The 27,878-nt window shown below is 33.9% G+C and overlaps 3 protein-coding genes across 3 annotated transcripts; 1 reads left to right on the top strand and 2 right to left on the bottom strand.

Annotated features, from left to right (window-relative positions):
* Window positions 1-161: 161 nt before the first annotated feature.
* On the bottom strand, window positions 162-8,204 carry LOC132548231 (calcium load-activated calcium channel-like). Its single transcript, XM_060212070.1, has 7 exons — window positions 8,105-8,204; window positions 6,291-6,368; window positions 5,437-5,493; window positions 4,731-4,777; window positions 3,427-3,494; window positions 2,336-2,480; window positions 162-615 (listed from the first exon to the last, which is right to left on the bottom strand). Exons 1-7 carry the CDS (start codon window positions 8,163-8,165, stop codon window positions 523-525), a joined length of 549 nt encoding a protein of 182 aa, XP_060068053.1. The 5' UTR covers window positions 8,166-8,204; the 3' UTR covers window positions 162-522.
* A 290-nt stretch (window positions 8,205-8,494) lies between these two features.
* Window positions 8,495-15,921, top strand: LOC132548254 (uncharacterized). Its single transcript, XM_060212101.1, has 8 exons — window positions 8,495-8,560; window positions 10,134-10,206; window positions 11,055-11,162; window positions 12,057-12,170; window positions 12,689-12,730; window positions 13,676-13,803; window positions 14,231-14,473; window positions 14,925-15,921. Exons 1-8 carry the CDS (start codon window positions 8,495-8,497, stop codon window positions 15,063-15,065), a joined length of 915 nt encoding a protein of 304 aa, XP_060068084.1. The 3' UTR covers window positions 15,066-15,921.
* A 6,315-nt stretch (window positions 15,922-22,236) lies between these two features.
* On the bottom strand, window positions 22,237-24,351 carry LOC132548153 (uncharacterized). Its single transcript, XM_060211975.1, has one exon. It carries the CDS (start codon window positions 24,349-24,351, stop codon window positions 22,237-22,239), a length of 2,115 nt encoding a protein of 704 aa, XP_060067958.1.
* Window positions 24,352-27,878: the final 3,527 nt, after the last annotated feature.

The following is a 27,878-nucleotide window of genomic DNA, read 5'->3' as shown; positions in this document are numbered from 1 at the left end:
AAATAATACAATAGGTCGGCCTTCATTCCAACGACAGCACATGTTTAAGAGTCATATCTACCATGTGCACATGTATTTCAGTTACTTGCAATATTGAAATACTTGAGCATTTAGTAATTCTATCATGTGTACAGAATTAAATACAAAAACTAACAACAAAATGACAATACAATATAATTTATTTCTTTATCCATCCTCCTCAATAACACACTTATACATTAATGTACATACCAAATCTATTGTTTACAGTATCCTGTATATGTCATTAAAGTAGAAACATATTATTCAGATTCAGTCCAGTTAATACATGCAAACACATATCTCATTCAGTAATCATTCATACAGTAACCAACAAATATTTAATAGAACATATATATACTAAATAATGTTGATTTATGGCATAATATCTTGATATAGGGATCGGACAAATAAAATTTCACGATTTAGATATATTCACTATTCTAGTGAAAGTCTTGAGATTTGTCTGCCAATAGAAATAACATGGAATATACATTATCTTCATCACTTTGAGAGTTGCGGAGGAGGACCAAATAACCCTCCTGCCTGCTTACTGGCAGCACGCGATGGAGCTAGTCCAAGGACCTTCTGGATGTTCTGAAAAATATGAAATAGTACTTTCAGAGATATATGAAGAAAACTATATCATATGAAATATTTACTCAGTCAAAACAACACTGACAATACTGGTCAAGGTAATCACAATGATGCATTGTTTTATGGTAAAAAATGGTCTAAATTAGATATTGATATCAGTTAATCAGTCCAATCTAACTCTATTTTTAGATCATCTGACCTGTAGGTTGTGGTTGACCTAGCTATTGGTTTTGCGTATTGTCCACCTTCGTGTGCTGTTCAAACTTTATTCCTTAAAATGCTACTCAAACCTGGGAGCAGATTTCAACCACTGTTGAAAATAACTTTTTTAAATTAATGAAGTTGATTCAACCTTAGGGAACATAGGTAAAATTTTGATTTAAATCACTACTTCAACCGAATTTGGTTGGAAATATCTTTGTTGGAGGACAATCATTTCTTAAATAAGGTTGACTATAGGTGCCTTAATGCCATAGAGTACTTCAACCAAATCTGATCTAAAACATCACAAGGGGAGGCAATCATTTCCTATTTACATTGTATATGGAAGTTGTGTCGCTTCTAGAGTGGGACCCAAAAAATGAGGTTGGTAAATCTTTGGTTGTAGAAATGTTCAGGGACTTGCACTGACCAAGCGTTTCGATTTGTTTCAATTTTTTGTTTCAATTTGCATGTCAGTGTCAGACTGTATAGGTTTACAAGCCTCTTATTTCATTGACTACGGCCATATAATATAAAAATAGGTGACATTGATAATTATTTACATTTCAATCTTGAGGTCCTTGCTATAATTTTTTGTACACCTTCCAAAGTAATGTATACAATTTTTACTTGATCAAACATAAAAAAGGAATGATATTGAAATACCGCTGGATGTCCATTGTTTGTTCTGTTCGTCCATCTGTTCTCAAACAATAATGTTAGTAAGTTCAAGTGGATAAATTAAACCCAATCTTCAAAAACTGCTTTGTTATCAGAAGTGATTGCTTGGGATTGCTTTTCAGGTCAGACTATGACAAAAGTTAAACACCAAAATCACTGTAACTGTGAACAGAAAATTGGTTTTGGTCCTCATTTCTCCACAGTTATGCATGTTTAGTGAAGCATCAACCTTGAACTTCACATATTGCTTCCTCATGTGTAGTGCTTGCTTCGGATTGTCTTTTTGGATTCAAAGGTCATTCATGGTCACTTGTCTGAATCACCATTACCAAACAACACACCAAATTCTAGTGAACTGATCAAACTCAAACTTGTTTCTGATACTGCTTTCTTATAGGGAGTGCTTGCTTTGGATGGTCATTAGAGTACAAAAGACCACATGTCAAGGTCATTGTCAGTTACTATCAATAGAAATTTGGTTTCCACCTAATAACTCAAATTCCTTTGTATGGAATGATATTAAACTTCAAACAGAACTTCCCTATGAACACAACTTGTATTAGATTATTTTATGATGTGAAAAGGTAAAGTCACATCACCATCAAAAGAACTGGTTTCTGCTCAATAACTCAAGCTCCCTCAGATGAATCAAACCCAAACTTCACAAACAGCTTTCTTAAATGCCTGTGCAGCTTGGAAATCTCAGTTTAGTTCAAACATAATGCTACTTCAAATGAAAAAAATCTTGATTTCTGATCAATCTCTTAAATCTAAAAAACCAGTCAGAGGACATTCAACCAATCGGGGGAATTAGTGACATTATTGCCAATATTCCTACCTGTCTTACAGACATGGTACACAGGATGTAGAGGAAAATGAATGAACAATGAGTGTAGTCGTCCCCACCAAGGTTCCTGTGAGATATCCCCTGTAGCAAGGAGATTGGTGTAAATGGCAACTTGGCCACCACTCTGCCATCAAATCTAAATCAAAGCAACAAAAAAGTCTGTCAATCTAAGTCATACAAAGAGAATGAAAACATTACCAAGATATTTCTAATATACTGTCTGCATAGCTGAAGAACAAAGAAGGTTAACTTCACTTAATCCAAGGTCCTTTATGCCATGTTTTTATTCTTCAGGATATAACAGCAGGTTTTAGAAATCTGAAATAATCAAATTAAAATGGGTTTCCGGACTGGCCCCTATATATTTTACCTTTTATGTCGATTAGATTTTACTTTTGACATTTAGCACTATATGGAATGTCATAATGATGGAGGTAGTTTTATTCACTAACATGAATTTTAAAGATGGTTCAGGGTTACCACAGGGACCTGAGAATTTATAGTCTAAATGAATAAAGATTTACAAGATAGACCATAGACAGTGGTCTGAATATTAATGTAACCCTTCAAAAGTCTAATAACTTACAAACAGATCAGGTTAGGTCCTTATTCACCAAAACATGTCCCTATGATTGTTACGACACTAAAATAAACCTTTCTCAGTATTTCAAAACCACATGAACTTTATATGTACATGTGTATTGGTTCATAATTTGGATATGCTGTACAGTACCTAGCCGAAAGGTGGAACCGGTATATATTCACTCTTTTTCTTTGTCCATCTTTAACCATATACTCTATGCAAAAGTATGTTTTTTGTAAGATTTAACAGAAGGTCCAAATACATGCATTTATGTAAGACCAACAAGTTTACAAACGTTCACCATATTTATTTTGCAGTAACCCCAGGAGGCAAACACATAGATTCAATGTCAGACTTAATACATGATATGTAATTTGTTGGTCATTCTGTTGAACAGCAATAGACATGGAACACCTGATTACATGCACCAGGTAAGGGTTATTTAAGAATAAATATATGGTATATCATCTAGATAACAGAACATTATATTCATACTTACATGGAATTGAACATACTAAGTAAAGCTGTGAAAGCAAAACCTATCGCAAACATGGACTTCATTTTCACCTGAAATATACAGAGAAACAAAAATGTATACCTGTCTTTAGTATGATTATTAATGTATCATTAAGTCATAAGTTGGTGCATCACTTAATTCATTATGACACAAAAACAGGAGTGTTTAGCTGATGATTTCTGATCTGATCTCGATTTCTATTTCAAATACACTCCAAAATATCAAGAACTAATATGGACAATACACTGAACATTTCTATTGGTTTTAAGCATAAATAATTAGATCTACGTCTCTTACGATAGCTGCTAAATCGTTTTTCAGACCAGCTCCTAAATACACATTACATGTAATAAGATTTAATAAGAAATGTTTGGATTGACCATTCCTGTTTAGTTTTATTTCAGTCTAAATCTAAAACAGTAGCTGAGTTCACAAATATATATGTTTCATCATTATATTCAATTTTTAGATAAATAAGTAAAGAATAGAATTCCAAAAAGCTAAATAAAAAATATCTCGTTATTTTCAGATATTAACTTGACTACCGAAATGGGGAAAGTATCAGTGAACCAGGCAAAATTTCATATTTGAGTAAAACCTCTACCCATGTCTTCAACTTGAGTAAACAGACACATTCAAATAGTGGCAATGGTACATTTATTAAATTGCAAAAGCAAAAACTTAAGTTAAGAGTTTCTAGACTTACTTGACAAGAGTCAGAAATGAGGTATTACAACCTATGAAATTCTGTTCTTTATCATCAAGTTACCAGCACTATTTGTCAAAAGAAAAAAGTATGACTTATCTCCCTTTTTGAAGTCTTATGATTCAAAATCCTGATAATTTTTCTTGTATTAGATCAGTTAAAAAGAGTGTCCCATAAATTTTACTCCAGGATTAACAACAAATACCACACAAAATTAACACAAGATCAAAGAAATTATCAACATACAATTAAAGGTCTGTGAAGCTTAGTGTGTAGAGCATCAAACTAGGAAACCTCAGAGGAAAAAGAGATCACCAACTTTCCTGTGCTGTAAGGATTGTGTTTTTACTTCAGTTGTTGAAGATAGTATGGAGTGCTCCTTCTGTATGCTGTTCAGTGAGGTAGCTACCTGCTACTCTGTAGAGGACAACTTACCTTTGTAAACAGTTTACCAATTTAAAGTCTATATCAGCTAGTCCAAGGTGAAATAGTGAAATATTTCCTTAACTATGCATAGAACAAGGAATGAAATATTCTGGTACGTACAGTTAGCATCACCATACAAATAAAAACAACTTACAAATGATAAATCTCTGTTGTTGTTTTTCAGCTTTTCTTCTTGCCTCTCTGTAAAAACAGGAAGACAACATAGGTGCATTGGAAGCATGTAATATGACTCATTTATGTGAAAATTTTATGATACAAGCCTTCAACTTTTTTTATTAGACAAGCCTTGGCCAAAAATAATAATGATGAGACAAATTTCATAAAATTTCATGTGAAATGATAACAAATCCTAGGGACATTTAATCATATGATTCAGAAAAGGTAAATTATGACAGGTTTCAAAGTAAGCTTCAAATGATGGCAGCCATTTTGTAGCACCATTTTCAGTTAATGATGTCCATATTATAACCTAATAATCAATTTCTGACTGGCACAGCCAATGAAAAAAGATCCAGGGTATATTACACTATTGATGTATGCACAAAATTTAACAAGGGCAAATTCACTAGACAACAGGTAGATTGTGTAATAAGCATTATTAAAATAATCTAACAATTTACTTGATATTATTCAGTAGCCTGTTATATTCATAATGTCAATACATGAACCATGATAACAAGGAGGGATATGGTTTCATCACAGGAAAAAATTATATGAAGCATTAAAAAAACAGGTAGCTTTAGTACAGTAGTTTAAGCAATATCTAAATGTATGAAACATGGTAAATATAGCTGCTCTCTACAAAACTTAACATTTGATATTTGGAAGCTGGTACCTACCTAATTTTTTCTTTTGACTACGATCTGTTGCCTCACCAACTTCCTTTTTCTTTTCCACTGAAAAACAAATGTTGCATTACATGCACATGTGGCTTTGCAGACATTTCTTTAATTCAAAAGTTTGAGCAAATGCTGAGCTGGGAATAAATAAAACTGATTTTCCCGAGTGACTTGGTAGCAAGATGGCCGAGTAGTAAATGAAAGCAAATAAAATGTAAGAAAACAAGGGGCCCAAGGAGCTTGCATCGCTCACCTGACTAATTTAGCTATTCAACCATTTATATCAGATTTACTATTCATAAAAATTGCTTCTGACCAAACTTGGTTAATATCCTTGTATGGAAGAAGAACTTTTAAGCACTTACATTCCCCCAATTGGGCCCATTCCTCCAGTCCTAGAAGGCTGAGATGAACCCTAATAGTTCCCCTTCACCTTAGAATACTTCAGACCAAATTTGGACAACATCCATTTATTCTTACAGAAGGAGTCGTATTTTAAAGAAAGAGCCATGTGAGCTAAAAAAATTGTGGTATTTTGAATAAAAGAAGTGTAAGGTTAAAACTGTCTTCTCGATATATGTATAAACCTGTATTTCCCAACATGACAAAATATTGCAATAAAGTGGTGCAATATTGCAAAACAAAGGTGAATATTGGCAAAATTTTCATAGGCAATATTAAGTATACAAAATCCAAATCAGTAAAATGTAAATACTTGAACTGAATTTCAGAGAAAGTGCTCCAATGAAGAGACAACTTTCAATCATTCCAGTCCTCCACATGAAAGGTAACTGATGGATATCATGATATTTACATACCACTAAAAACAATTACAGAAACTTCCTAATAATTACATTTCTTGCTTTGCTTCTCCACCTCTGCCTTGAGCTTCTTGTATTTGTCTGTTCTGTACACCAGCAGCCATGTCAATCCTTAAACAGATAATTTTAAAAACAATTTCCTCTTGTTCGGCCTTTGACTGCAATATATGTTTCATCAATTCACAATTTTAAGAAACCACAAGACATACTAACAACACTAAATGTATTTTCTTTTGTAAAATGCGACGGAGATTCAATTGGCTGACAATAGAGGTCATTATGTTTTAGGATAATGAAATGTTCTGCATATTATAGATATATAAAAAATATAGGGTATCAAGAACAGAAATGTCATGACAAACACAGTTCGATCTACTATATCTAAAATGTATTCTTTGATAGCGTGTGTTTAATACAATATTATAAACAACTAAAAATAGAGCCAACGTCAGTTCCAGGTGTGAGGGTTGATCAGTGGGGTGCTGCACATTGGGTGTGGATACCAAGAGGTATGCAGGGCGATGAAGTAAAATATCAAGATTAATAAAGGTAGAATTCAATCACATTATAAATTCCCCACTAATTGGTGACGCTTGGGTATGTTGTGATTGAATTCTACCTTTATTAATATTATAAACATTGATAATATATGTACAGCTGTATTTATTTCAGTATAAATGGAAGTTGATAATTTAAAAAAAATAATATCTTAAAAAAAAGATGAGAACATCAATAATTGTTTTTTGAAAATCTTTTTTACTCCTTCAAAATATGTACCCAGGATTGTTTAAAAAAATTTCTTACGGAAATTCACGTGATGTGAACAAGAAATTATGAAACCGAAATTATTTAGGCGTTTGTCTTTGTTTTAAGTGATACAATCTGTGGCTTAAACTGGATATAACTAACAAGTTTTTTTTTTCATAATATTTATAAATTTGCAGCATAGAGAAAAATAGAGGAGAGAAACCATTATTTGAGAAAATGTTATATCTAACCCTAATTTGAATCAAGAAATAATGTAAAATGATACTAATATTGATCAAGATTGCTGTAAGTAGATTATCTACAATTGAAACTACATATGTTGTATATTGACAAAATATTGCATATGTTCATAAATATTGCGTAATCTTAAGTATAATCAAAAATAGATTTTCTGTGCATGTCAACTAAAATGCATATACCATCTATTTATCGCCAAATTTATTGATGTTTTTTCTGATTGCTAAACATTTGGGCAGGAGTTACAACAATAACGTTGTCTCTTGGATATAGGGAACCAGGATCAAACTAATGCTCCATATCTAAAATAAATAAAAACATCTTTCCCTCCTTAATAATGAGAAAGGTGTGGGTTATGTTTATGTTATTTCAAAAACAAATTATGTTATTGTAATTTAAATAATGTCTCATCCACTGATGCGAAAGCATTGTGTAATCTGTGGTAATCTAACTGAACAAAAAATAAGCATGGATAGGAACGGTACCAAGCATGGTTTTATCGGGAATTACCATTTGAATGAGTTAAGTACGTGTAAGAGTGGAAGTGTGAGTGTGTGTGTGTGGGGGGGGGGGGGGTTGGGTTAGTGTTGCCAATTCACTTGTTTTTGACAAGTAAACACGAGTTTTACCATATCATTGCCTGCTTAAGTAACCAAAAACGCTGCAATCTTCCGATATTTCTGTACTTTTGATAAATATTTAAGATTTTAGCCCTAATAATATCTAATCCATGACTAGGCATGAGCCCCTCGGCTTTGGTCATTCATTCTTTCTTTCGCTCATGGTGAATCATTGTGCCCTTCTCGAGCAGTGAATCGGAAATTTAAGTAAAATGAAATTACCCTCTCCTAGAGATGCTGTACACAGAGATATGAAAACGATTAAAAGGCAATCGGCCAGCATTTTTCCTTTGACAGCACCGGTCTACGCATCTACCATCCACGTCCGTATTTTACCGGAAGTACCATATGAAATGTGGCTAATAACAGGAAAAGAAATCCACGGTCAAAGTTACATGCTACATTTTACAAGTTCTGTTTACGGTATTTTTGTGTATTCATATTTTTGAAACAAAGTATGTACTGCAGCCATTTCAATGTATGCTTGAAATTGTGTATTGATTAATACCACAGGTACATCATATTTCTCATTTCACATCAATCCTGTCTTTTTTATATTTGTGTTTTTCACTCGTGTCTTTAGTTATGCCTCAGTATGGCCCGGATATCGTTATGGAGTTACAACAACTTGTTGCTGTGACTGTGAATACTTTGGATAAAAACTTAACGGACGTAAAGGTACAAATTATGATTGTGTCATATTATTATCCTAAAAAGAAATATCAATGTTTCATATTTCGAGGAGAACGATAACTGTCATCTGACATGTAGAATAACCTGAGTTTGTAATATTGCTTATTTACATGGGCACAGATTTGTTGTGAAATGTAAACAAATCCCCAGCAAACTTATGCATCTTTTTCGTAAAAGGCAATGCCATGTACGTAATATTTGTTTAAATACAAGCTGTTGTATAATGCCACTTCTCTGTCTAAATTTGACTACAATGTATACTACAAAACATAAAATGCTTGGAATTAAATTATACATTTAAATTTTTCCTATTCAATAAGCCCAGGAGCCAACTCAAAACACTGACTGGGGATTGGCTTTTTGCAGAGCAGAACATATAGTGTTACCCTTTCCAATATAATTCTGTCAAAATGTGGTGTCCACTTCTTTACCTATCGACCAATATTCATCAAACTAAAATTTGGTTTCTACTGAAGTTGTTTATAGTGGTTATTCTGAAGGGTCAATGTCAACCAAGACAAAAATAAAATCGCAGAAGAAAAAAGGCAGAAGTCTTTAGACTAATACTTTTGAGAACATAAGTTGGATGGATGCACAACTTAGCCTGTTTGAAAGTTACAATGGCCATTGAGTCTAGACAAAATTGCAACAAATTCTGAGTTCCAATTCATTTCAGATATTGAAGTGAAAGATGCAGGTAAAATTATTTGGTTTTGGTCAAGTTATTTTTTCCAGAGTTATGGCCCTTTGGCTTGTAAAATTTAAAATTTGATGTCAACCAATACCAGATACAATCTGAAAAGTCACAAGTCCCTCTTTTAAAACCAATAACACTTCAAAAGTAAAATACATTAATACTTCTCCTTGGTTTTTGCAGGTGCATTCAAGTCACATGAACACATCTAGTTCCTGTTATGTATATGTATGTGTGCAGATTGACTAATGGGCCTTTTGTCATTTACCAGACATGGCTGCATGGGCTTAACCCAGCTTAACTGGGTACAGATACCAAGTCAGATTACTTAAACTAATGAATTAGATTTAAACATTCAAAGTGATTGTGGCAGTATGAAGAGAATTCAGAAGAGCAATGAAGTTTCTGTTGATACTATAGATAGAACAGAAAAATGAAGAATAAATCAAGTGGTTGCATATATATTGTTGAATGAGTCCATCTCAAACTTGGTGTGAAGATACCAAACAGGCCTGGTTTCATCATCAGCTAAGGTGACCTTAGTCTTTCTATGGATGGATGAAACTCACTTTAGTAGCTTGTAAACCGTGACAAAAATGACTAACTCTTGTACATGAGCAGTCCATGAACTGTAAAGTAGCACATAATTATATGAGCAACATAGTAAGTAAATTAACTTCAGCACATGAACAGTAGTCTAAGTAAAGTTTATGTTTTTGTTAACAAGGAATTTCTCACCTTAGTGATCATGATCATGTGCAATGATTTTGTCACATGAGTCTGAATCATTGTGATTTTTTGGTAAGTGCGCCAGCACTTAATTTAAAATTACTGCATGGATTTTATTTTGATATGTGTTTTCAGGTGTCTGTGGCTTTACAAGAGGACAACACAGTTCTAGGAGAAGATGTCAAAAGGAAAGTCTGTGAAACACTTGGTAATTAGTTTCCCTTTTTTCAATATCATTGAGAATTACAATGTATTAATCTTGAATGAACAAATGTCAATAATAATGTTTATCAAACTTTTCGGGGAATGATAGATGCTACATCTATATGAAAATTTCGAACAAAGAAAGTAGTTGCCAACTCAGGTTCACCGCTAAACTATTAGAAATTGATGAACCATATCCTTCGTATACCCTCCAGAATTTGAATCTATAAGATGCTCTCTACTTTGCATCAGCTCTTTACCTCAATCTTTTACCTACAACTTGGACAACAAGGACAGATCTTTAATGAACCATATGTTGACACAATGTTCCATTTCTAGATGCAGAATTAACAACCCAACTTTCCTAACCTACCATGTTGCCATGTCATGGTTCATTAAAAATTCAAGAGCTGGTTCCTGATATTACAATTTCTGTCAAAGATATTGACAACAGACAGATAAAAGTCACAAGACATTTTTTTTTTTTTCTAAACCTGATTCTCATCTGAAATTGTAATGTTTCTTATCCAGGTTGACCTAGATTAATATTGCAGGATTAGCCAATAAGCAGATGACACCTGATACCTGGTCTGATTCTCTATGAATTTTTCAAGGGTCTCTTGCCCTCAATTCATCAATTTTGAGTTTGAACTAAAATCTTGTTAGCATGTTGGTATCCTGTTGTTGTATGAAGTAGTATTACGAATTAAGGATGATGTACTAACATCATATAACGATGCAGAAAGAATGATGAATGTAATAATAGTGATACATGTGTTACAAGTGAGAATTTCTGGAATCATTGTAATGGCCTGATGGTGATTACATTATCCTTTATTTACTTTATCTTAGGTTTGAAGCCAAGGAGCCATGATTTGTTTTCACTATTTACCTGTGACACAAATGCTAAAATCTTACAACGTGTTCGAGACACAGATCACATTTTCTGTCCAGTTAAAGGTAAGGTGAAGTTTATAGTATAATATTGATTACATTGCTATTTATAAGATCAGATTAAGATTATTATTGAACCAAGAGTTTTATTTTTCTTTGTGCAGACTTTATGTGATATAAAATCTCCCGATGAAAAGCATAAATACAATTTTCAGGTAATAATTTAAGATAGCGAATATAAAAATACATAGGAGAAATGAAAGAATTATTGAAATAACTTGTTTCTTTTCATGAAAGTTGATCATTTTGTAGTTGACCCAGTTTAGTGAGGTAGTTAAGTCGGTTAATGCATCTGTCAAGAGTTAGTCTAATTGAGGTCCTTAAGGTCTGAATCTCAGTCTAGCTCTATTGTATTTTCTTTTTCCTGTGCTGCTTGTAACTAGCCCTTGTCGTAAATAATGGTTGCATACTTATGAATAGTGTTGTCTTAGAGATTGAATCTTTAAAACGAGAGAGATGCATGAATTTGGAGCGAACCAGGAGACTACCAGTAGCCTGCAAGTAGTGCAACTTATTGGAATATTAGTGCTGGGTGTTTTAAAGTCTGGGAATTTAATTAGATCTGGTTTGGTAGTGTTTTGTCTTTTAGGCTACTGTGCCACTATGCCTATGACAATAACTTTGCTTCAGTGGTAGAATATCTGACTAGAGGATACCCTTACCATGGTTGTACAAAAGAAATAGAGCCTTATTTGATGATGAAACTTTTGTATAAGGAGAAAGGAGATTAGCCCAGATGGTTACCAGGCAAGTAAATTCATCTGATTATACAGTGCCTTGTTTATAGAGGTCATAGTTTACAGGTTTTGATAAAAGTCTTGTTTCATTTTGCCTCTTGTTACAAAAACAGCTTAAAGCTCATTGTGAATTGTATACAATACATGCTATATTTACCTGCAGGTCTGGTGTTAAGAAAATGGTGCTTTACCCAGAAACAAGAAAATCAGATCATCATAGATGATGCAACAGCATGTCATTTAGTGTTTTCTCAGGCAGAGCGGGACATTAAAACAGGTATTAATGATGGTGATGATGATGATGATGATGATGATGATGATGAAAACAGATCAGTTTTGACAATAAAGTGATAAATATATTTGGTTTTAATTGATAGTTTTTATGATTGAATCTCAGTGATCATATTAGATTACATCAATATATTCTTAAGATGTCTCTTTCTTACCAGTTTAAATTTGATAGATGTATTGAGGACATTTTTTAAATCAAAGTTATATGAAGAAAGCATTGGAATGTGACAGTTAATAAGTGTGGAAAATCATGGCTTCTATCAAAAGTAACATAATACTTCATGATACTTAAATAATAATGGACAGTTATATTAAAATCTTCATTTCATGGAGTCTTCTAAGGCTACATTATAAACAAAACCTGTCTAAAGTGACCACTTTTGGGAGGAATATAAATTGGTTGCTAAAGTCAGGGTCATTACATATTAGCAGGTGCAATTTGCTTTTCAATATTATACAGATCAACAGTGATTTCTGAGGCAATAAATTTTATTTCTTCCATAGGGAGACTTGTGCCTAACAAAGAACAAGAACAAAAGCTTGAAGGTAATGGATATTACTTATAAGAGGAGGACTAATACATTATACATATATATATATATATATATATATATATATATATGATCTCCCTTTACTGGTTAAACTAAATCAATACTGTGTGTAATGCTATTTAGGGGGAAATCATGTGATCAATTGATTTGAATTTGACATTTTGTATCCAATGCTTTATTATTTGTCAAAATAATTTAATAAGACAATTTTAGTTTTACATGGGACCAATTTAATGTCTTATTTCTGTTGTGAAGTTTTCCTGTTCCCAATTTTTAGGGGAAGGGGGAAGCATATAGTCACCATCTTGTATAGTCACCATCTTGTCTGTCCTTCTGGCCATCCTTATGTTTGAATAATGACTTTTAGAAACTTTTAATCAAATGGAACAGATACATTATGTGGTGGTCAGAGCTTGAATGTTAATTTGAGATTTATTTTTAATCGTCTTCTGAAGTGCAAATGATTGATTTGAATATTTTGCACTTCTGATTGATTTAAATTTAAAATGAAATAACAATTCATGTGCATCAACCATTTATAGCTGTTTACTTCAGCCATCTTCTGCTGTATGCAATAAAGATACTGACTTCATTCATGGTTTTTATTGGACTTGTTTTGGTAAAATTGTTACTATAGCCTTATCTCTACTTTGTATATTCACAAATAAAGAAATAGAAAATGGGCTTTTGTAATTGGTGTAATATAAAATTTCAAGTTTCATATATACTTGAAGAACTTTGTTTAGTATTGATTTGAATATTTTCAGTAGCCTTGTTTTCCTCTCGGCTGCTTTGTACAATCTTAATTCTTTTCAAGGGCTAAAGATACTAATTGTTGGAAATGTAGCAGGAAGTAAATAGGATTTCTACTTAGGAAGCGTTGTGTTGCTTTTCAGGATTAGTGGTTTATACGTAATTTTATTGTTATTTACATTTACAGAATATTTGGACCCAGGATTTACCATTGAGGCACAATACATATACCTTTGTCAGTCAATGAAGAACTACTTTTCCATCAGGGTAGACAATTGTATGATGTCTCTGAAATCAGAAGATGAATTTACTCCAGTAAGCAGAATATAGTCATCCAGATTTGTTCATGGATAATAAGTATAAGTACAACTGCAATTTGACTCTGATCCAACCATATTTTTTGGCTATATATCATGAATAAGATGAAATATATCATTAAATGTGTTTATGAAATGTGCTTAGATATTCTAAGATAGGATATAAAAATACAATGAAAATCACAAAACTTTTGGAATCACTTCCATGAACTGCAGGCTCATTCCCTTTACAAGAAGTTAGTTATTGTTATTTATATCAAAATAAACAAATTAAGAATTATACTTATATTACATGTATTAAAGCATTCTTAATAATTTCAGAAAAAAATCTTGTAAATTAAAGTTTTATCAAAAGCTGATGTATTCATTTATTTGAAAATTTCAGTTAGAGCTGGTTTCATAATTTTCTGTGCATTCCTCTTCAGCTTTCCCTCTCTGAACAGCAGGTCAGTGTGGAGTTGTCCTCAGAGGGTGTTGTAGTAGACACAGGTCAGCATTCAGTAACAATACCACTCTTCTGTGTGAGAAGTTGGAGCATTAACATTGTTTCCAGTCTCATACAGTACACTTACAAGAGCCGTGCTGACCCAGATGTTATCGTGATTTTAGAAACAGACCAGTTTCGATATCTACATGCAGGAACAATGGAAGCTATCAACGATTTTCGTGTAAGTAGATTCTGTGGTGATGTTACTCAAATTTTCAATATACAGTTTAATTCTTTTAATTTATTGTCAGATACAGGGATTTATCAATTTTATGGAAAAATTAAATATTCACTGTAGTGTTAATGTTAAAAAATCTGAAAGAGATCATAATGTAGCAGCTATATATGCCTATTGAGTGACCAATTCATTATTTTTTTTATCGTTACATACATATATGAATGTCCTTAATCATTTATTTGTGTTATAGTACATCATTATCCCTCATCATTAACTTTTCCTGTCCAAAAGAAAGCATACTATTTATAGCTGGCTGTGTACTCATGCATTATGATGAATCGGACTCGGCAACAAAATTAAGGAGTGTCATCCATTGTCCTTTAAATGGAAAATTTCCTAAGTCTGTTATTTTATTCTGAATCCCATTTAAAATGTATCAACTGTTTTTTCTTAGATAAAACATAATGATTCTTCAAGCTTCTTCTCAAGTATGACCTCCACATCAGCAGATGGCACCATCACCATCCAAGAAAATGCTGTGTTTGATGATGACAAGGCGAAGAAGTGTGGTATAGATTTATCTGATCTCATATAATAATTAAAGGCATAGATATATACACATCATTGTGTTTTCATATCTCACATTTTAGCATTTACTTATACAGGATAACTAAAGTGAAATCACTGTAAAACAGTTTTTGTTACTGATTTTTTTATTATTGCATACATATATTAAGGGTATCACTGTATATGTATGAACAATTACAGTTGGTATTTGCTGAAATATGAACACAAAGAAGTTAATTAATAATTATGAAAGGAAATGCTTATCAGCAATCTGGATATATAAACTTTTGTGTGATATATTAAAACACATGTTAACAAAACACTACCGCAAGCAAACAAAAATGGCTTCATGTTTGAATTCGGCAGGTCAGTGTTGGTGATTAATTGATGCCACATATTTCATAATTTGGGATTGACTTAGAGTCAATAACATTACAAAGTCTGGTGCTGAAAAATGTGATTTTACTTACTGTGTCACTACTGTCACTGTCATCTCTTGTGTTCTTGTTCACAAAATGAACTGCCTCCAAACTAATATGTAACATTATCAGACTAAATTTGAGAGGGGTTTCCTGAAGCAACTGAATGGTCAAGCTGGACATTTGATATTGAAATCATCACGATAGCCTAGAAATGGAAATATATAAAATCTGTACAATTAATGACAAAATCAGTGTTTTTACTGTGGTGTCCCTTTAATAGAACCAAAATTGTGACAACGATATTCTAGAAATTTTGTTATGTTTATGTGCCATCTAAAGAGAGAAGTTTAATGTGCCATGGAAAATTCATTTTTTAATCAGCAACTTTATCAACAATATTTCAGACAAATGTATAAGTTTTAAAAAGATAGCCTATGAAATGATCACACATTTATTAATATTTTTTTTACTACCTATGGGATATTAGCATTTTATCAATATTGAAATACAGCTGATGTTTACTTGTTTGTTCAAATATATATTTCAATAAAATTTTGAACAATAAGATTTAATCAGATGCACATTAGCTCAGCAAACAAAGATACATACCGGTACATTATTATGTATCTGACTTGAAGTGCAAATTTTCTTGTAGGTTCTCAGGATCCTTGTGGAATGACAAAATACTTCAAATTATCCATGTTCCAATATAACCAGGGACAAACTTGTTTGACTTTGTTTGCCGTTCTGTAAACATGTACAAACATTTTTTTAAAAAGTTTGATATAGGTTTGTTTTTTCATTTAGATTTATAGAAGTTGGTCAAGGTATGAAAGAGTATGAAACGTCAGGCATGTATTCCAAGAACCTCATAACAGTCTGAAGTCCCTGGTGTGTTACTTTTGTTGTTGGTTTACTACATGGTAGGGGTCAGTTATTGTCACTGTCATTACATTTTCGATATCTTCATCGACATCGGAATTAACATTTTTCTGTTTCTGAGAAATATTTCCCGTTTGAATATCTTCCAAAGTCACATCCTGTTTCTTCAAAATTTCTTTGAGTTGTTTACTTTTTTTTACTGAAGGATGCCATTACAAATGCTGTTCTGTTTTCTATTCTTATGTAGACTGAGTTAGTCGTGTGTCCAAAAAGCAAATGCAACTCACTGATTAATATTCACAATTTATTTCTTTTGTACCCTCAATTGTGGGATAAATTGGCTTTTAAACTAAGCGATGTGAAAACAATTCTTTGTGTTGCCGAAGGATGAAATTTACCTTTCAAATAAAGCAGGATTTCAATTTAACCAAGTTCAAATTACGTGGTATATAAATACAAAGACAAAAAAGACATTTGTCAGGGGAGTTAATTTTATTTCAAATTGAGCAGTATTTCATCATATCAGAGCTCAAATTAAGTGGGTTTGACTACATTTATCCTGCAACTGTCATCGCCATTGTCAGAACACACCTGACACATATATTTTTGCTGTATTAGACTGATCTGAAAACAGCAGTATTTTAGCATGTGCATTAATTGGATAGAATTACTTTATGATGTACTGAGATATTTCTATTGTAAATATTTTATAAATATAAATACCTGTTTAAATAAGCAATTATATTTGTTGTAACAAGCAGGTTTATTTACAAAAAAACATAAAATTTCTTTATATATTCATTGAAATGTTGAACTACATTACTGTATGGAGCAATTATTTTGATGTGTGTCACAGGTAAAATTCAGTATAACATCAACATTAGGTAATCAGAGATTGAATAAGCCTAACAAACTGCTGAAGTTTGGATAGTCTGATTTTTCTGTAGGTGTTTTAGAAGAATGAATAGAATACACAATCAGTGTCTTAAAATATAAGCTGCTCGTGACAGAAAGACAAAAATGGGAAGCAAAAGACTCGCCACTTTTGTCATTCTTCACCCTCTTATATTTTAATAGACTGACCATGTATGTCTATGTAATCTATTCTTTACAATGTGATGTCTGTCACTGGATGTTTTCATCAGTCATGTTGTTGTTTATAGTGCCTTTCTCTGATACCAGATAGCCAGAACCATAAAATCAGGTGCATCCTATAAAATTTTGTTTTTCAATTACACTGTACATGTACATGTGGTCAATAAATGGCAAGTTTGTTTTTAAAGCTTTGGCACATTATGAATATTGAAAATGTTTCACAATACAAAAAGTATGTACAAGACTATTGCTGTTAACTTTTGTTAAATTTGACTGATTTTATGTTTACTTCACTGTGCAATAAAAATAGCAAGACTCAAATTAATGACATTGTATAAATCAAACTTTTTTAATATACTATTACACAATCATGCTATGAACATCTGTTGATAAATCTAAAAATCCTTTGTTGTATGTAATACAATGTTTACATTGTGATCTTGTGTACTGACATATCGTTACCATTGTGTCAAATTTTATGCAAAAGAAACATTTTGTGCATAATAATGTATATACTGATGTCATATTTGGAGTGCCTCATTGTAATTACCTATGCACTAACCATATGGTATTGGTACAAAAATATTTAAAATTTTGTTGTTCTTCTTCTCTGTTATATATACAATCACAGTGAATGATAATTCTCAAATCAATCATCATTCTTTTTATATATATTTACTTTTGTTAGATTTCTTTAAAGAAATGTCTTTTATATCATGCTACATGTATTATAAAAAACTTGTTCTATTTTTGTTTCTTTTTCCTTATACTGGAATGGATGTGATACATCCAGAGAGAGTCTGCAAGCAGACAGAGAGAGAGAGAGAGAGAGAGAGAGAGAGAGAGAGAGAGAGAGAGAGAGAGAGAGATATAAGTGTACTGATAAATGTTTTATGGTTTTATTAGACTATTAGACAAGTACTCTGAATTTTATTCCCAAATGTCAAAATTAAAATGACATGTTTCAGATGTAATTGATTATATTCCTGTTTAGTTTACCATAAGCATACATGATTCAGTGATATGTGGTCAGATTCAAAGAAATCTCCATGTCTTATACATGTACTTAATTGTATAGCAATTATTGGTGTTTGTGCTCACAGGGACATGGTGCAGATGATTCCTGTACCTGTCACCATAACATGTGGTATTTGTTTCAGGTTCAGGATTTCAGGGAAAATTTCTATAAGATATCCATTAGACTTATAATTAATTACTGTATAAACAATGTTGACATATTTGTTCAATCTTTGACATTTTTCTCATGCACTTAACACTATGATACATGTAGTATCATGCAGATATTTGATATAAATATTCTGACAGAATGTCCTTTTTTACTTCGATTAAGCCCAACATATTTGGTAACATTTTACGATATGAAAATCAGACATACCAACATAAATGTAAAAAATATGTCATCATGCAGATTTTCGGTTCATGTTTTAAATGAAATTGATGTACTGCCTGGAGTTTCCCTTAGCTTAAGGACAAGGATCATGATGCAGCGTTTTTTCAATATTGACATTAATTTATTAAATCTGCTGTTTTAGTTTTGAGGTTAAGGTCCAACAGTAAAATCTTACTCTTTTGCTGTAACATTAGGTCATGCCATTTTGAAGCAATATTGGAGGAATCAAGTTGATATTCCACAAATTTTACGATATGATATGGACAAACTGTCTTACAAGTGACATCTGACAAAAGGCAATCAGTATCACCGACCTCTAGTCATCTAATATCTGGTCATACCCCATCAAAGGGTGTTTTAAAGGGTCTTCATGGAAAACATTCTCAATACTCCAGGGGTTACAAAGGGGTGACGCCCAACTTCAAAGCCATTACAACATACTGTTGTGTGACCTCAAGATTCATTTGATGTACATCAAAAGATCAAACTAGACTTTTCTTCTTGTCCACAAGGTGTTGCACATGTAACCTTCAATTTTGCCATGACATGTTCCAGGGTGCAGAGAGCGAAAGTGATCACAACTTCTGGAGTATTGAGGATGCAAGGAAAAAGGTCTTATGAACAATTCTGTTGTATAGTTATCACATCTACTGGCATTGAAATGTTTGAACATTTTTTTGACTAGTTTATATCCAAAAATTATTAACAAAAAATTTTATGTTCTGGTCAAAGTTATGAAATTATCGAGTGATTCAGCCTTTTCCATGATTTTTACCTGATAGACTCTTCAAATGTCTCTTGTCTTAGCACATACACTTTGCTTACTTTTAGGACACTCTGTGTTCAGGGTACACATAAATGTTTAAAATAACATATTTTTATTACATATCGATAAGATATACAGAAAAATAAGATGACATATTTGTTAAATTATTATGCAGGCACCTGTGTTATGTTTTATCAGACATCTGATGATTTAAAAGTTATACACAAAGGATGGAGGATCATAGACTGCCAGTAATTATGAAGTTTATGTAATGAAATGACATTGATACATTTACAAGGTAACAGAGATAAAAGATGTAAGCCTTTTGTACATCTCATGAAAATATAACGTTCATATCACTGCATAGCACATGATATTGTCATTCCTCCAACATGCCAGAAATAAATAGGGGAGGTCAGTCATAAATTTTTTTTTATGTCTAGATATATAGAGAAGAAAAAGTGATAGTACAAGGAAGTTTTTGACAGTTTTTCCAAGAAAGGTTTGGAGATCACTAAGCAGAATGCAAACTATTTTTAGATGTCTGTAAATTTAATATACCTTTTTTAGTAATCTTGCATCAGTCTGTGATATGTACTTTTTCAGCTGGGTGTGTCTATCATGTTTCACCCATAGACCACTAAATGATTACATTTGTGGTATTTTGGGACATGTTATAAGCATTGTTAACAGTACAGTGTTTTTTCTCACAACACCTGTACTTACTGAACAGAGAGAACCATGTAATTAGTAGGAAAATAAACATCTTGTTTTAAGTATCAATATTTACACGTATAAATTGTGTAAGAGTATGTGTACATGTATTTTGAATTGTGTAGCATTTCACATTCTCATTCCTAATAGAGTTTTTTCATAATTTTCTTTTCAGTAGAAAACTACCTACATATACATGTATAAGTAGAACATACTACCAGGAAAGTATAACTGTTTGAATGTGTTGTGTCATTTATATACTCAGAAGCTGGGAGATTATATTCTATTGAATACAGAAATTTGTGTCATTTTTGTTAGCTCACCAGTTTCACATGGTAGGTTTGCTTAAATCATCCTTTGTCTGTACTTTGTCTTGTCTGTCATCCTTAAACAATTGTTATTACTATTTCTTAGGAAGTACTCTTTGGTTCTTCCTCCATTCTTACTATCCTATCTTGTATTCTAATAAACCAGAGATCCAGGTTCGAATCTAAGCACGATTAGCGCCAATTTAGAGACTCTGAAATAATACTTGCAATGTAGCCACGCACCATAAGCATTGCTGTAACTTTGCAGGGTGGAGAGATTGTCGCAATTTACCTAGATAGGGCTATAGCTCGATCGGTTGAGTGTCAGACTAGAAAGCCAGAGGCCCCGGGTTCGAATTCTAGCGGAGGTATTAAAATGAACTAGGACTTCTGTTACACTTTTGGTTTTAAAACCAGAAATACAGATACATTGACATTTCTGCTGTCTTGTTTGTAGTCCGGGAACATATAGCAAGATGGAGTCGTCTTTTGTCTGGTTTTTAGATCATTTAATAAGCAGATGCAAATATTCAACCGGAAGACTTAACAACTGATCATTTGAAAGTGACCTTTATTGGAATTCCGAGAATAAAACAAAGACTTTCCCGAATATAAAAATATACTCATATACCAGTATGGATGAAGATATCCAATGGAATTTAAGGTATTGACTTTTGTACATTTTAAACGTCGTATTATTCCGATATCTATATGGTTATATATGCCATTAGGAAGTCCCTTCCGTTGAAATACATTTATAGTTTTGAACTTATATCTTGATGTTTCCTGTATAAATTAGAAATGATACACACTTCAAATGTTTTTAAGCCTGTCATTGTAATATGTATAACATACCAGCAGGGAAACTAGTATAAAATGGTAACGCAATGTACCTTGCATCACACAAGCTTCAAATTCTCCGGAACGGTCCACTCGGAATTGTTATAGCTTCTCTCATAAATCTGTCTCAGATTTCATTTCTGGGTCCGATTAATCTATTTCGAATAATCAGAGTTCACTCCTTATTTTTTAATTACATTCGTAAAACGTGCCAGTGCTGGCAGCAATAATCAAATTTACAGAAAACCAGTGCACCTGTTCATGTTTTCACAGGCCTTGTAGGATCAGCAACTTGTCAAGTACAGTTGTAAACGTACTGGTAATAAATTATGTGACTGTGACCTGTTTTATTATTTTATAACTATTTTCTCAATTATTGTAATTTGCACGCCCCCCTTTACACCAACAGTGTTCTTTTTATTGTTTTCTTTAATTAATTTTCAGCACGTGACTAATTGTAAAATACAATAGAGCTGGACTTAACACCAATTCTGGATCCTACGCTCACCCTTTCTGTTACTGATATTTTACGACCGCCGAACTTGAGTCATGCTTTTGTACACTTGTCAGTATTCTAGTATAAAAAGAAAGGACAAATAATAGTTGTAAGGGGTCAAAAGCCCAGTAGGATATTTTCAGGAGTCTTCACCTGATTGTTTTCGTGAATTCTAACACATCAAATAGAAATCAAACTATTCGTGAGACATAGACATTTTATTGATACGAACAAAATAATAAAACAATGTCTGTCTAATGGCCAATTAACTTAATTTGATGATGTGACTGCCATGCCCGTCCCAACATCGAGGCTGTCCGTCACATGCTTGGATGTAATACTCACCGGAAGTCTTGTTGTAACCCATATCGATTGTGTGTTCGTGAGACTGGTCGGTGGATGTGAATACAGACACGATATTACCGGCGGCTAGACTGCTCATCTCTTCGTGAGATATATACATTTCGTGCCTGTGGAAACCTGGAGGATCCTGGTGTGTGTATTCCGTTACAAAGTGACCATCAGGAAGACTTGCGTGAGCAGCAGATGTAGCGGTTGGCGGTTCAGCGAAGTATGAAGAATATTTCGACATGTGGTTGATCATTTCGACCACGGCAGCAAGACCCTTTCCCGCTGCGCTACCCTCCATATGTACGGGAGTAATCGGATACCTCATCCTCATTCGTCCAATTCCTTCAATTGTTGGAAGCATTATGCGAGTGCCGGATGCAACAACCTTTCTGACGACACCGTGTTTGTCGAGAACTCCAACAGCACCCTTATCCGTGTCAGCACGGTCTGTCTCACCAGGCTTGGCAGAGCTGAAGAACTCCGCCGGTGTCTTGTAAAAGTACTTGCTGTTTGTACCGTTGTATGCCTTATCTGGTGTAAGTTGGCCATTTCTCTTATAGTGTTCAGTGATAACGAGTGTATTCTTCTGAGTAAACTTTCCGTAGTCAGGCAAATCGTATGGGTTCCAACTATATAATGGCGTCGTATACACTATCTCCAGTGGAATAGCATAGGAGTATTGGGCTGAATAATGGTGACATTGCTGGTGTTTGTGGCAATCGTCGATTTGGATTTTTGCAATTTGAGGTTGAGTTGTTTGAGCGACAAACAGGTTTTGATCAGCGAAACCTCTATGGATAGTCTTGGTTCCCATGGCTCCTTTGCTATCGTACTTGAAGTAGCGATGGTAGTAGCCAGTGTTTAGAGCAGTGTTATTGATCTTATCTCGAGCATCAAACACGGTCATGTTGAAAGAGTGATCATTTAGTACCGTACCGTAATTGTTTTTGCCTGGGATTTGCATCATGATTTGATCTAGGAGTCCCAAGTTGTACGGTCTATCTCTGAATGTACCGTAGCCAAGATCGAAGTCGTACGTTCCATCCCTAGTGAGCGCAGCTAGTTTGAAACGGGCAGATCGACTTTGAGCGAACTTCTTTATATCAAAGTTATGTGCCAATCTGGAGGCTATGTCGTCAATAGGTGTAAGTACAGCTAGTGGCAGATCATCTTCTAAGGGGTGACATAGTATTCTGTAGTTCCATTGAGCATATTCCGCAGTTCCGTTGTTCACATTTATGATAGTGGAAGGAAGGTAGGAGAAATTTTCCATATTGTGTTTTGAACCAGAGTAGGATGTGTATCGGATCTTTTCTTGCAGGTCGTACCAGCTGGAAGCATCAATCGAGTGTCTATCGCTCTGGAAAGGTTCGTTCAGTGTCTTCGTGCTTGTCGTCCATGCCCCTTCCATGTAGCAGAGGTTAGGTTTAAAGTATGGCCTGTAGTCTCTATGCTGATGATTTTGGTAATGGAATGCCTTAAAGTATTCCTTCATCTCAGCGATTTGCTCCGCAATAGTGTGTTTGTGTAAAACTGATGGAGGTACACGGGGAAAGGGGATGTCCTGTATGGCATTGTATTGCTTACTAGTTTTGCTCGGCATCCTCAGTTTGTAGTCGTTGTGTCGGGTACGGAACTCAACACCATTCATCACGACAATTACTTCTCCCATACCAACGGTTCGGTCATAGTTGGAATGGTCATGGATGGAATTAATGGATCTACCCGTGTAAGACTCAGAAATGTAGGGTGCAGTACCGTCGTGAGAGTGGCGCAGTTGTTTCACTCCGGAGTCACCATCGGACCTAATGCGTTCTTCAACAAACAGTTGCTGCAGCATCACCTGTCTAGTAAGAGCTTCCAACTCGTTTTCCAGTTTCTGTATCCTACCCTTGTCCGAGGTTGGATCTAGGGTAGGGGCTGGCGTGGTTGGTGCATGTGTATGTGGGTGGTGATGGGCGTTATGGTGGGTATGGTTAGCTGCTAGAGTGTGACCAACCACAGCTACCAGTACCAATAAGGAAAACATGGCGGTGTGTCCTGGGAAAATAAAATAAATCTATTAACGACATTTATAAGGCAAATATTAATATTTTGACTAGTGCTTCTCATAAACAAACTATCACAGTTTAGCGCGAAACTTTCGGTGCTAAAAATGTCAAAATAAAATGACCGCTAAATGATGACAGTATACAATATACAAATAAAACTAAAACTTAAGGTATCCGTGTTAATATGGGTGGACGATGTTTGGAGGCTGCGAGATGTTTGTCCATTATACCATTTAATAAATTGCGGTACAAAATAGTTAACAATAGTCGGTAACTGAAAGTCAATGTTGTCCTGTCTGATGTTGATAATAGAGATAAATCCAACTTTATTTTACCTCATTTAAATGTGTACATGCATGGATGTCAGAGTCATAACAACAAATAATTGTAATCGTTGTACTAGATATCAAGGTCAGATTAATTTTGAATAATATATCTGCCTCTTTGTAGAATCTAACCAATTTTATCGGTTCACTGAATGGAGTCTAAAACGTTAAACTTGATATTAGAATTATTCACAATCATAGCATGATCAGCTGATTACTTGCCTGTTACCACAATGGCCAGGGCGGTCTTGGTTTATCCAGAAGAACTGCTGTCTGTGCGTGAAAGACTCTCTCTTATATATAACTCCGGCGGGATCTAATCTTGCCATAGGTTGCGATCTGAATGTTGGACGTCGGAAGGGTCAACATGTAAACTAAAATGGAAAGGTCGGTTTCTTATCAAATCTCGAGTCACTGAAATGTTCTGTTATATAAACCTCTCAGCAACTGTTAGAACGCTGCCATAAGTACATCTCTTTTTTACTCGAGAAATTTCAGTTCAAATAGACAACTACTGTAACCTTTATCTATATCGACCCAATTACGTGCCTTTGTCGATAAAGACCCCATCCAATGGCAACATATGTATTAATTAATTACATGTCTCAATCTTTATCTATATAGACTCTATATAATGAATACTCTACGTGCAAAAATGCCAGTTCATGGCCATACTTGAAGGCACCCCAAAACAAATCCACCGGAGTGCATATCTTAAAAGAGCAAAACACCTTTATTCTTTCATGTTGCTATCGAAACCACTATAATGTCATTGTTTACTAACAACAGAGAATCACAATGGTATTTCCGGTGGACAAGCGATCGTAATCAGACATACCCTATTGGGTATACCCACAAGTGATAGAAAGGAGCAATGGAGAACGTTTCCCTCCCCAACTAGGGGAGTGGGGATCAAATTAGTGACCTTTCGGTCTCAACTGCTGGACTAAAGGGAAATTACCACTAGGCAATGTTAGTAAGATGGCAAGTGTTCTCCAATTCTGCACACATTTAATCCTTTGTTTTGCGTTAGCATTTGCACCAAACTGACAAAGGACTTCGAGGCACATATGTGATGATACAGTGTCATTTTCGTGATAGCAAATTTTGTGTAATTCTCTTTATCATTTCTCAGTCAATATTCAAATAGTCTCAAAACTGATTTACACCGAAGTGAAGTCCCGTAGGCAATACTAGGAAATGGTTCTGACACCACAAAAATGAGGACTGGATGGCACGGAATGATACAAAATGGGGTGTGTTGTGGCCGTTATCAGTTTTGGTTTAAGCATCTGTAAGTGTTGATATGAATTACGATATAACGGTAAATGATTAAGGGGATGTCCAGTAACGTGTCATTCCATGTCGTTCTACATTGATAGATCGTAAATAAAATGAACCACAAAGCTCATCATCGCCTACACCCACCGCATAAATCTTCATCAAATTCTAATACATGTATTGACAAAATCTTCAAATGATAACTTGAAAAAACTATCGGGATTTTATAGGTCGATTATATTTTCGAAACAATCTATTCACCATTGTGTTTATGCAGAACAAAATTGTACAGTCCTATCATGACCTGTGTCATTGCTTGACTTTATCTTATTATCACTAACATGTCTAGGTCAGTTTAGGAAACCATGAAGCAATCTTTGTACTAAATATTTAGCGCTACCAATTTCCTCCCTGTTGTCAAAATTCATCTCTTGTACTTTTCCAGTGCTAAAATTTCTTTAATTCCCAAACCACGGTTTCTAGGGCTGGAATTGAATAAATTCGTGAAAAGTAAGAACACTACCAGTATGATATTTGGTCAGTAGGAAAACAGGTCAAGGTTCACTTCCGTACATGTAAATTCGGTTATCATCTTAAGACACACAAATAAACATTTAGGGACAATTTAACGCGTGATCATTGCGAACCTTCACATTTTAGTACATTTGAAAATCTAAGGATCCTGACTGATAAAAACACTTACCTCTATGTGAAATTAAATACTATACATATCTGTAATAAGATCAATGGTTTTTTTTCCCGCTCGGCTGTTAATCTCATCAGCAATCTGAAGCGATGAAGCAACATCGATACATTTTATACATCATAGGTGAGATGATGGTCGTTTTTTTCTGTTTATCGTCATGCATTTAACCATAGGATGAGAGTCCCATTGTACTAATTATCAATATCAAAGCAATACGTTAATGACAAATGGATAGAACGGTGCTCGTGTGAGTATACTGTCACTCAGATTTCCATTCATAATTCATATTGAAAAAAAATGCATATGTACCGATGTGAGGAAACAGTTCTGAAGTTTACACCATAAGAACATTTGCGTTTCATTAGAAATAGTAATCTGATTTCTTATCCTCTGTTATTCTGTGGGACGCAAGTCGCTGCTGTTATGGAAGTTTTCTCTTTTTTAACACGCGTTGAGAACGAGGTCTGCATTTTCAGCAAAGAGCACTACGTGATTTCTGCAACATCATTGAAATGATTAGTGTTTATGAAGCCTACTTCTATCATTGTACCATAATACAAAATCGTTAAGTGTAAACTGAGACTGGAAATTCAATCGACGAGACCATGGTTCGAAACCTCAAGCTCCTGATGGATGGTGCATTATTAATGCTGATCTGCGTGAGGTTCTCTGTCCACCTCCGCTACAAATTAGGCGGTTCCATATCACATACATGTATATGTTCACAAAATGACTGTTTCACATTTCCTGGCTGGACTTGTTCTAGAATTACAATTTCACAAGCAACTCGCATCAAGCAATAATGTACAGTGAAAACCTCGCTATTAAGACCTTTTTGGGGACTGGACAAAAGTGGTCTTAATAGCGAGGTGGTCTTAATAGTGAGGTGGATCAGATTGACCGCAAAGAACTCTAACTCTGTTTAAAATAAAGAGAATATATATCATTAAGTAATGTACATGTATATTATTCAACAATAATAACTAAACTGTATATAAAATGTTGAATTTTATGAAATACATGTAAAAAAGATAAAATTGGTGAATTGACAGTAGAATAATTATGTATATAGTCCTTAGTTTATATCATAATATACATGTATATTTACATTTTTGTAGTTACATGGATATGAATAATATAGCATAATATCTATATTTAATAACCACATGGCTCCATAAAAATACATTATATA

The sequence above is a fragment of the Ylistrum balloti genome, unplaced genomic scaffold, assembly GCF_031769215.1.
Source record: "Ylistrum balloti isolate Yb309-2 unplaced genomic scaffold, AGI_CSIRO_Ybal_v1 Utg370006, whole genome shotgun sequence".
In the NCBI taxonomy this organism is placed as follows: domain Eukaryota; kingdom Metazoa; phylum Mollusca; class Bivalvia; order Pectinida; family Pectinidae; genus Ylistrum; species Ylistrum balloti.
This window is presented reverse-complemented; position numbering and strand designations above follow the sequence as displayed.

Excerpts from the sequence above, each read along its gene's own strand:
- LOC132548153 (XM_060211975.1), bottom strand. The coding sequence starts at position 24,351 with ATGTTTTCCTTATTGGTACTGGTAGCTGTGGTTGGTCACACTCTAGCA.
- LOC132548254 (XM_060212101.1), top strand. The coding sequence starts at position 8,495 with ATGGAGTTACAACAACTTGTTGCTGTGACTGTGAATACTTTGGATAAA. Across the intron at positions 11,163-12,056 it reads CATTTTCTGTCCAGTTAAAG|GTCTGGTGTTAAGAAAATGG; the intron begins GTAAGGTGAAGT and ends ATTTACCTGCAG. Across the intron at positions 12,171-12,688 it reads AGAGCGGGACATTAAAACAG|GGAGACTTGTGCCTAACAAA; the intron begins GTATTAATGATG and ends TTTCTTCCATAG.
- LOC132548231 (XM_060212070.1), bottom strand. The coding sequence starts at position 8,165 with ATGCTGGCCGATTGCCTTTTAATCGTTTTCATATCTCTGTGTACAGCA. Across the intron at positions 6,369-8,104 it reads TACAGCATCTCTAGGAGAGG|GATTGACATGGCTGCTGGTG; the intron begins GTAATTTCATTT and ends TATCTGTTTAAG. Across the intron at positions 4,778-5,436 it reads TAGTCAAAAGAAAAAATTAG|AGAGGCAAGAAGAAAAGCTG; the intron begins GTAGGTACCAGC and ends CTGTTTTTACAG.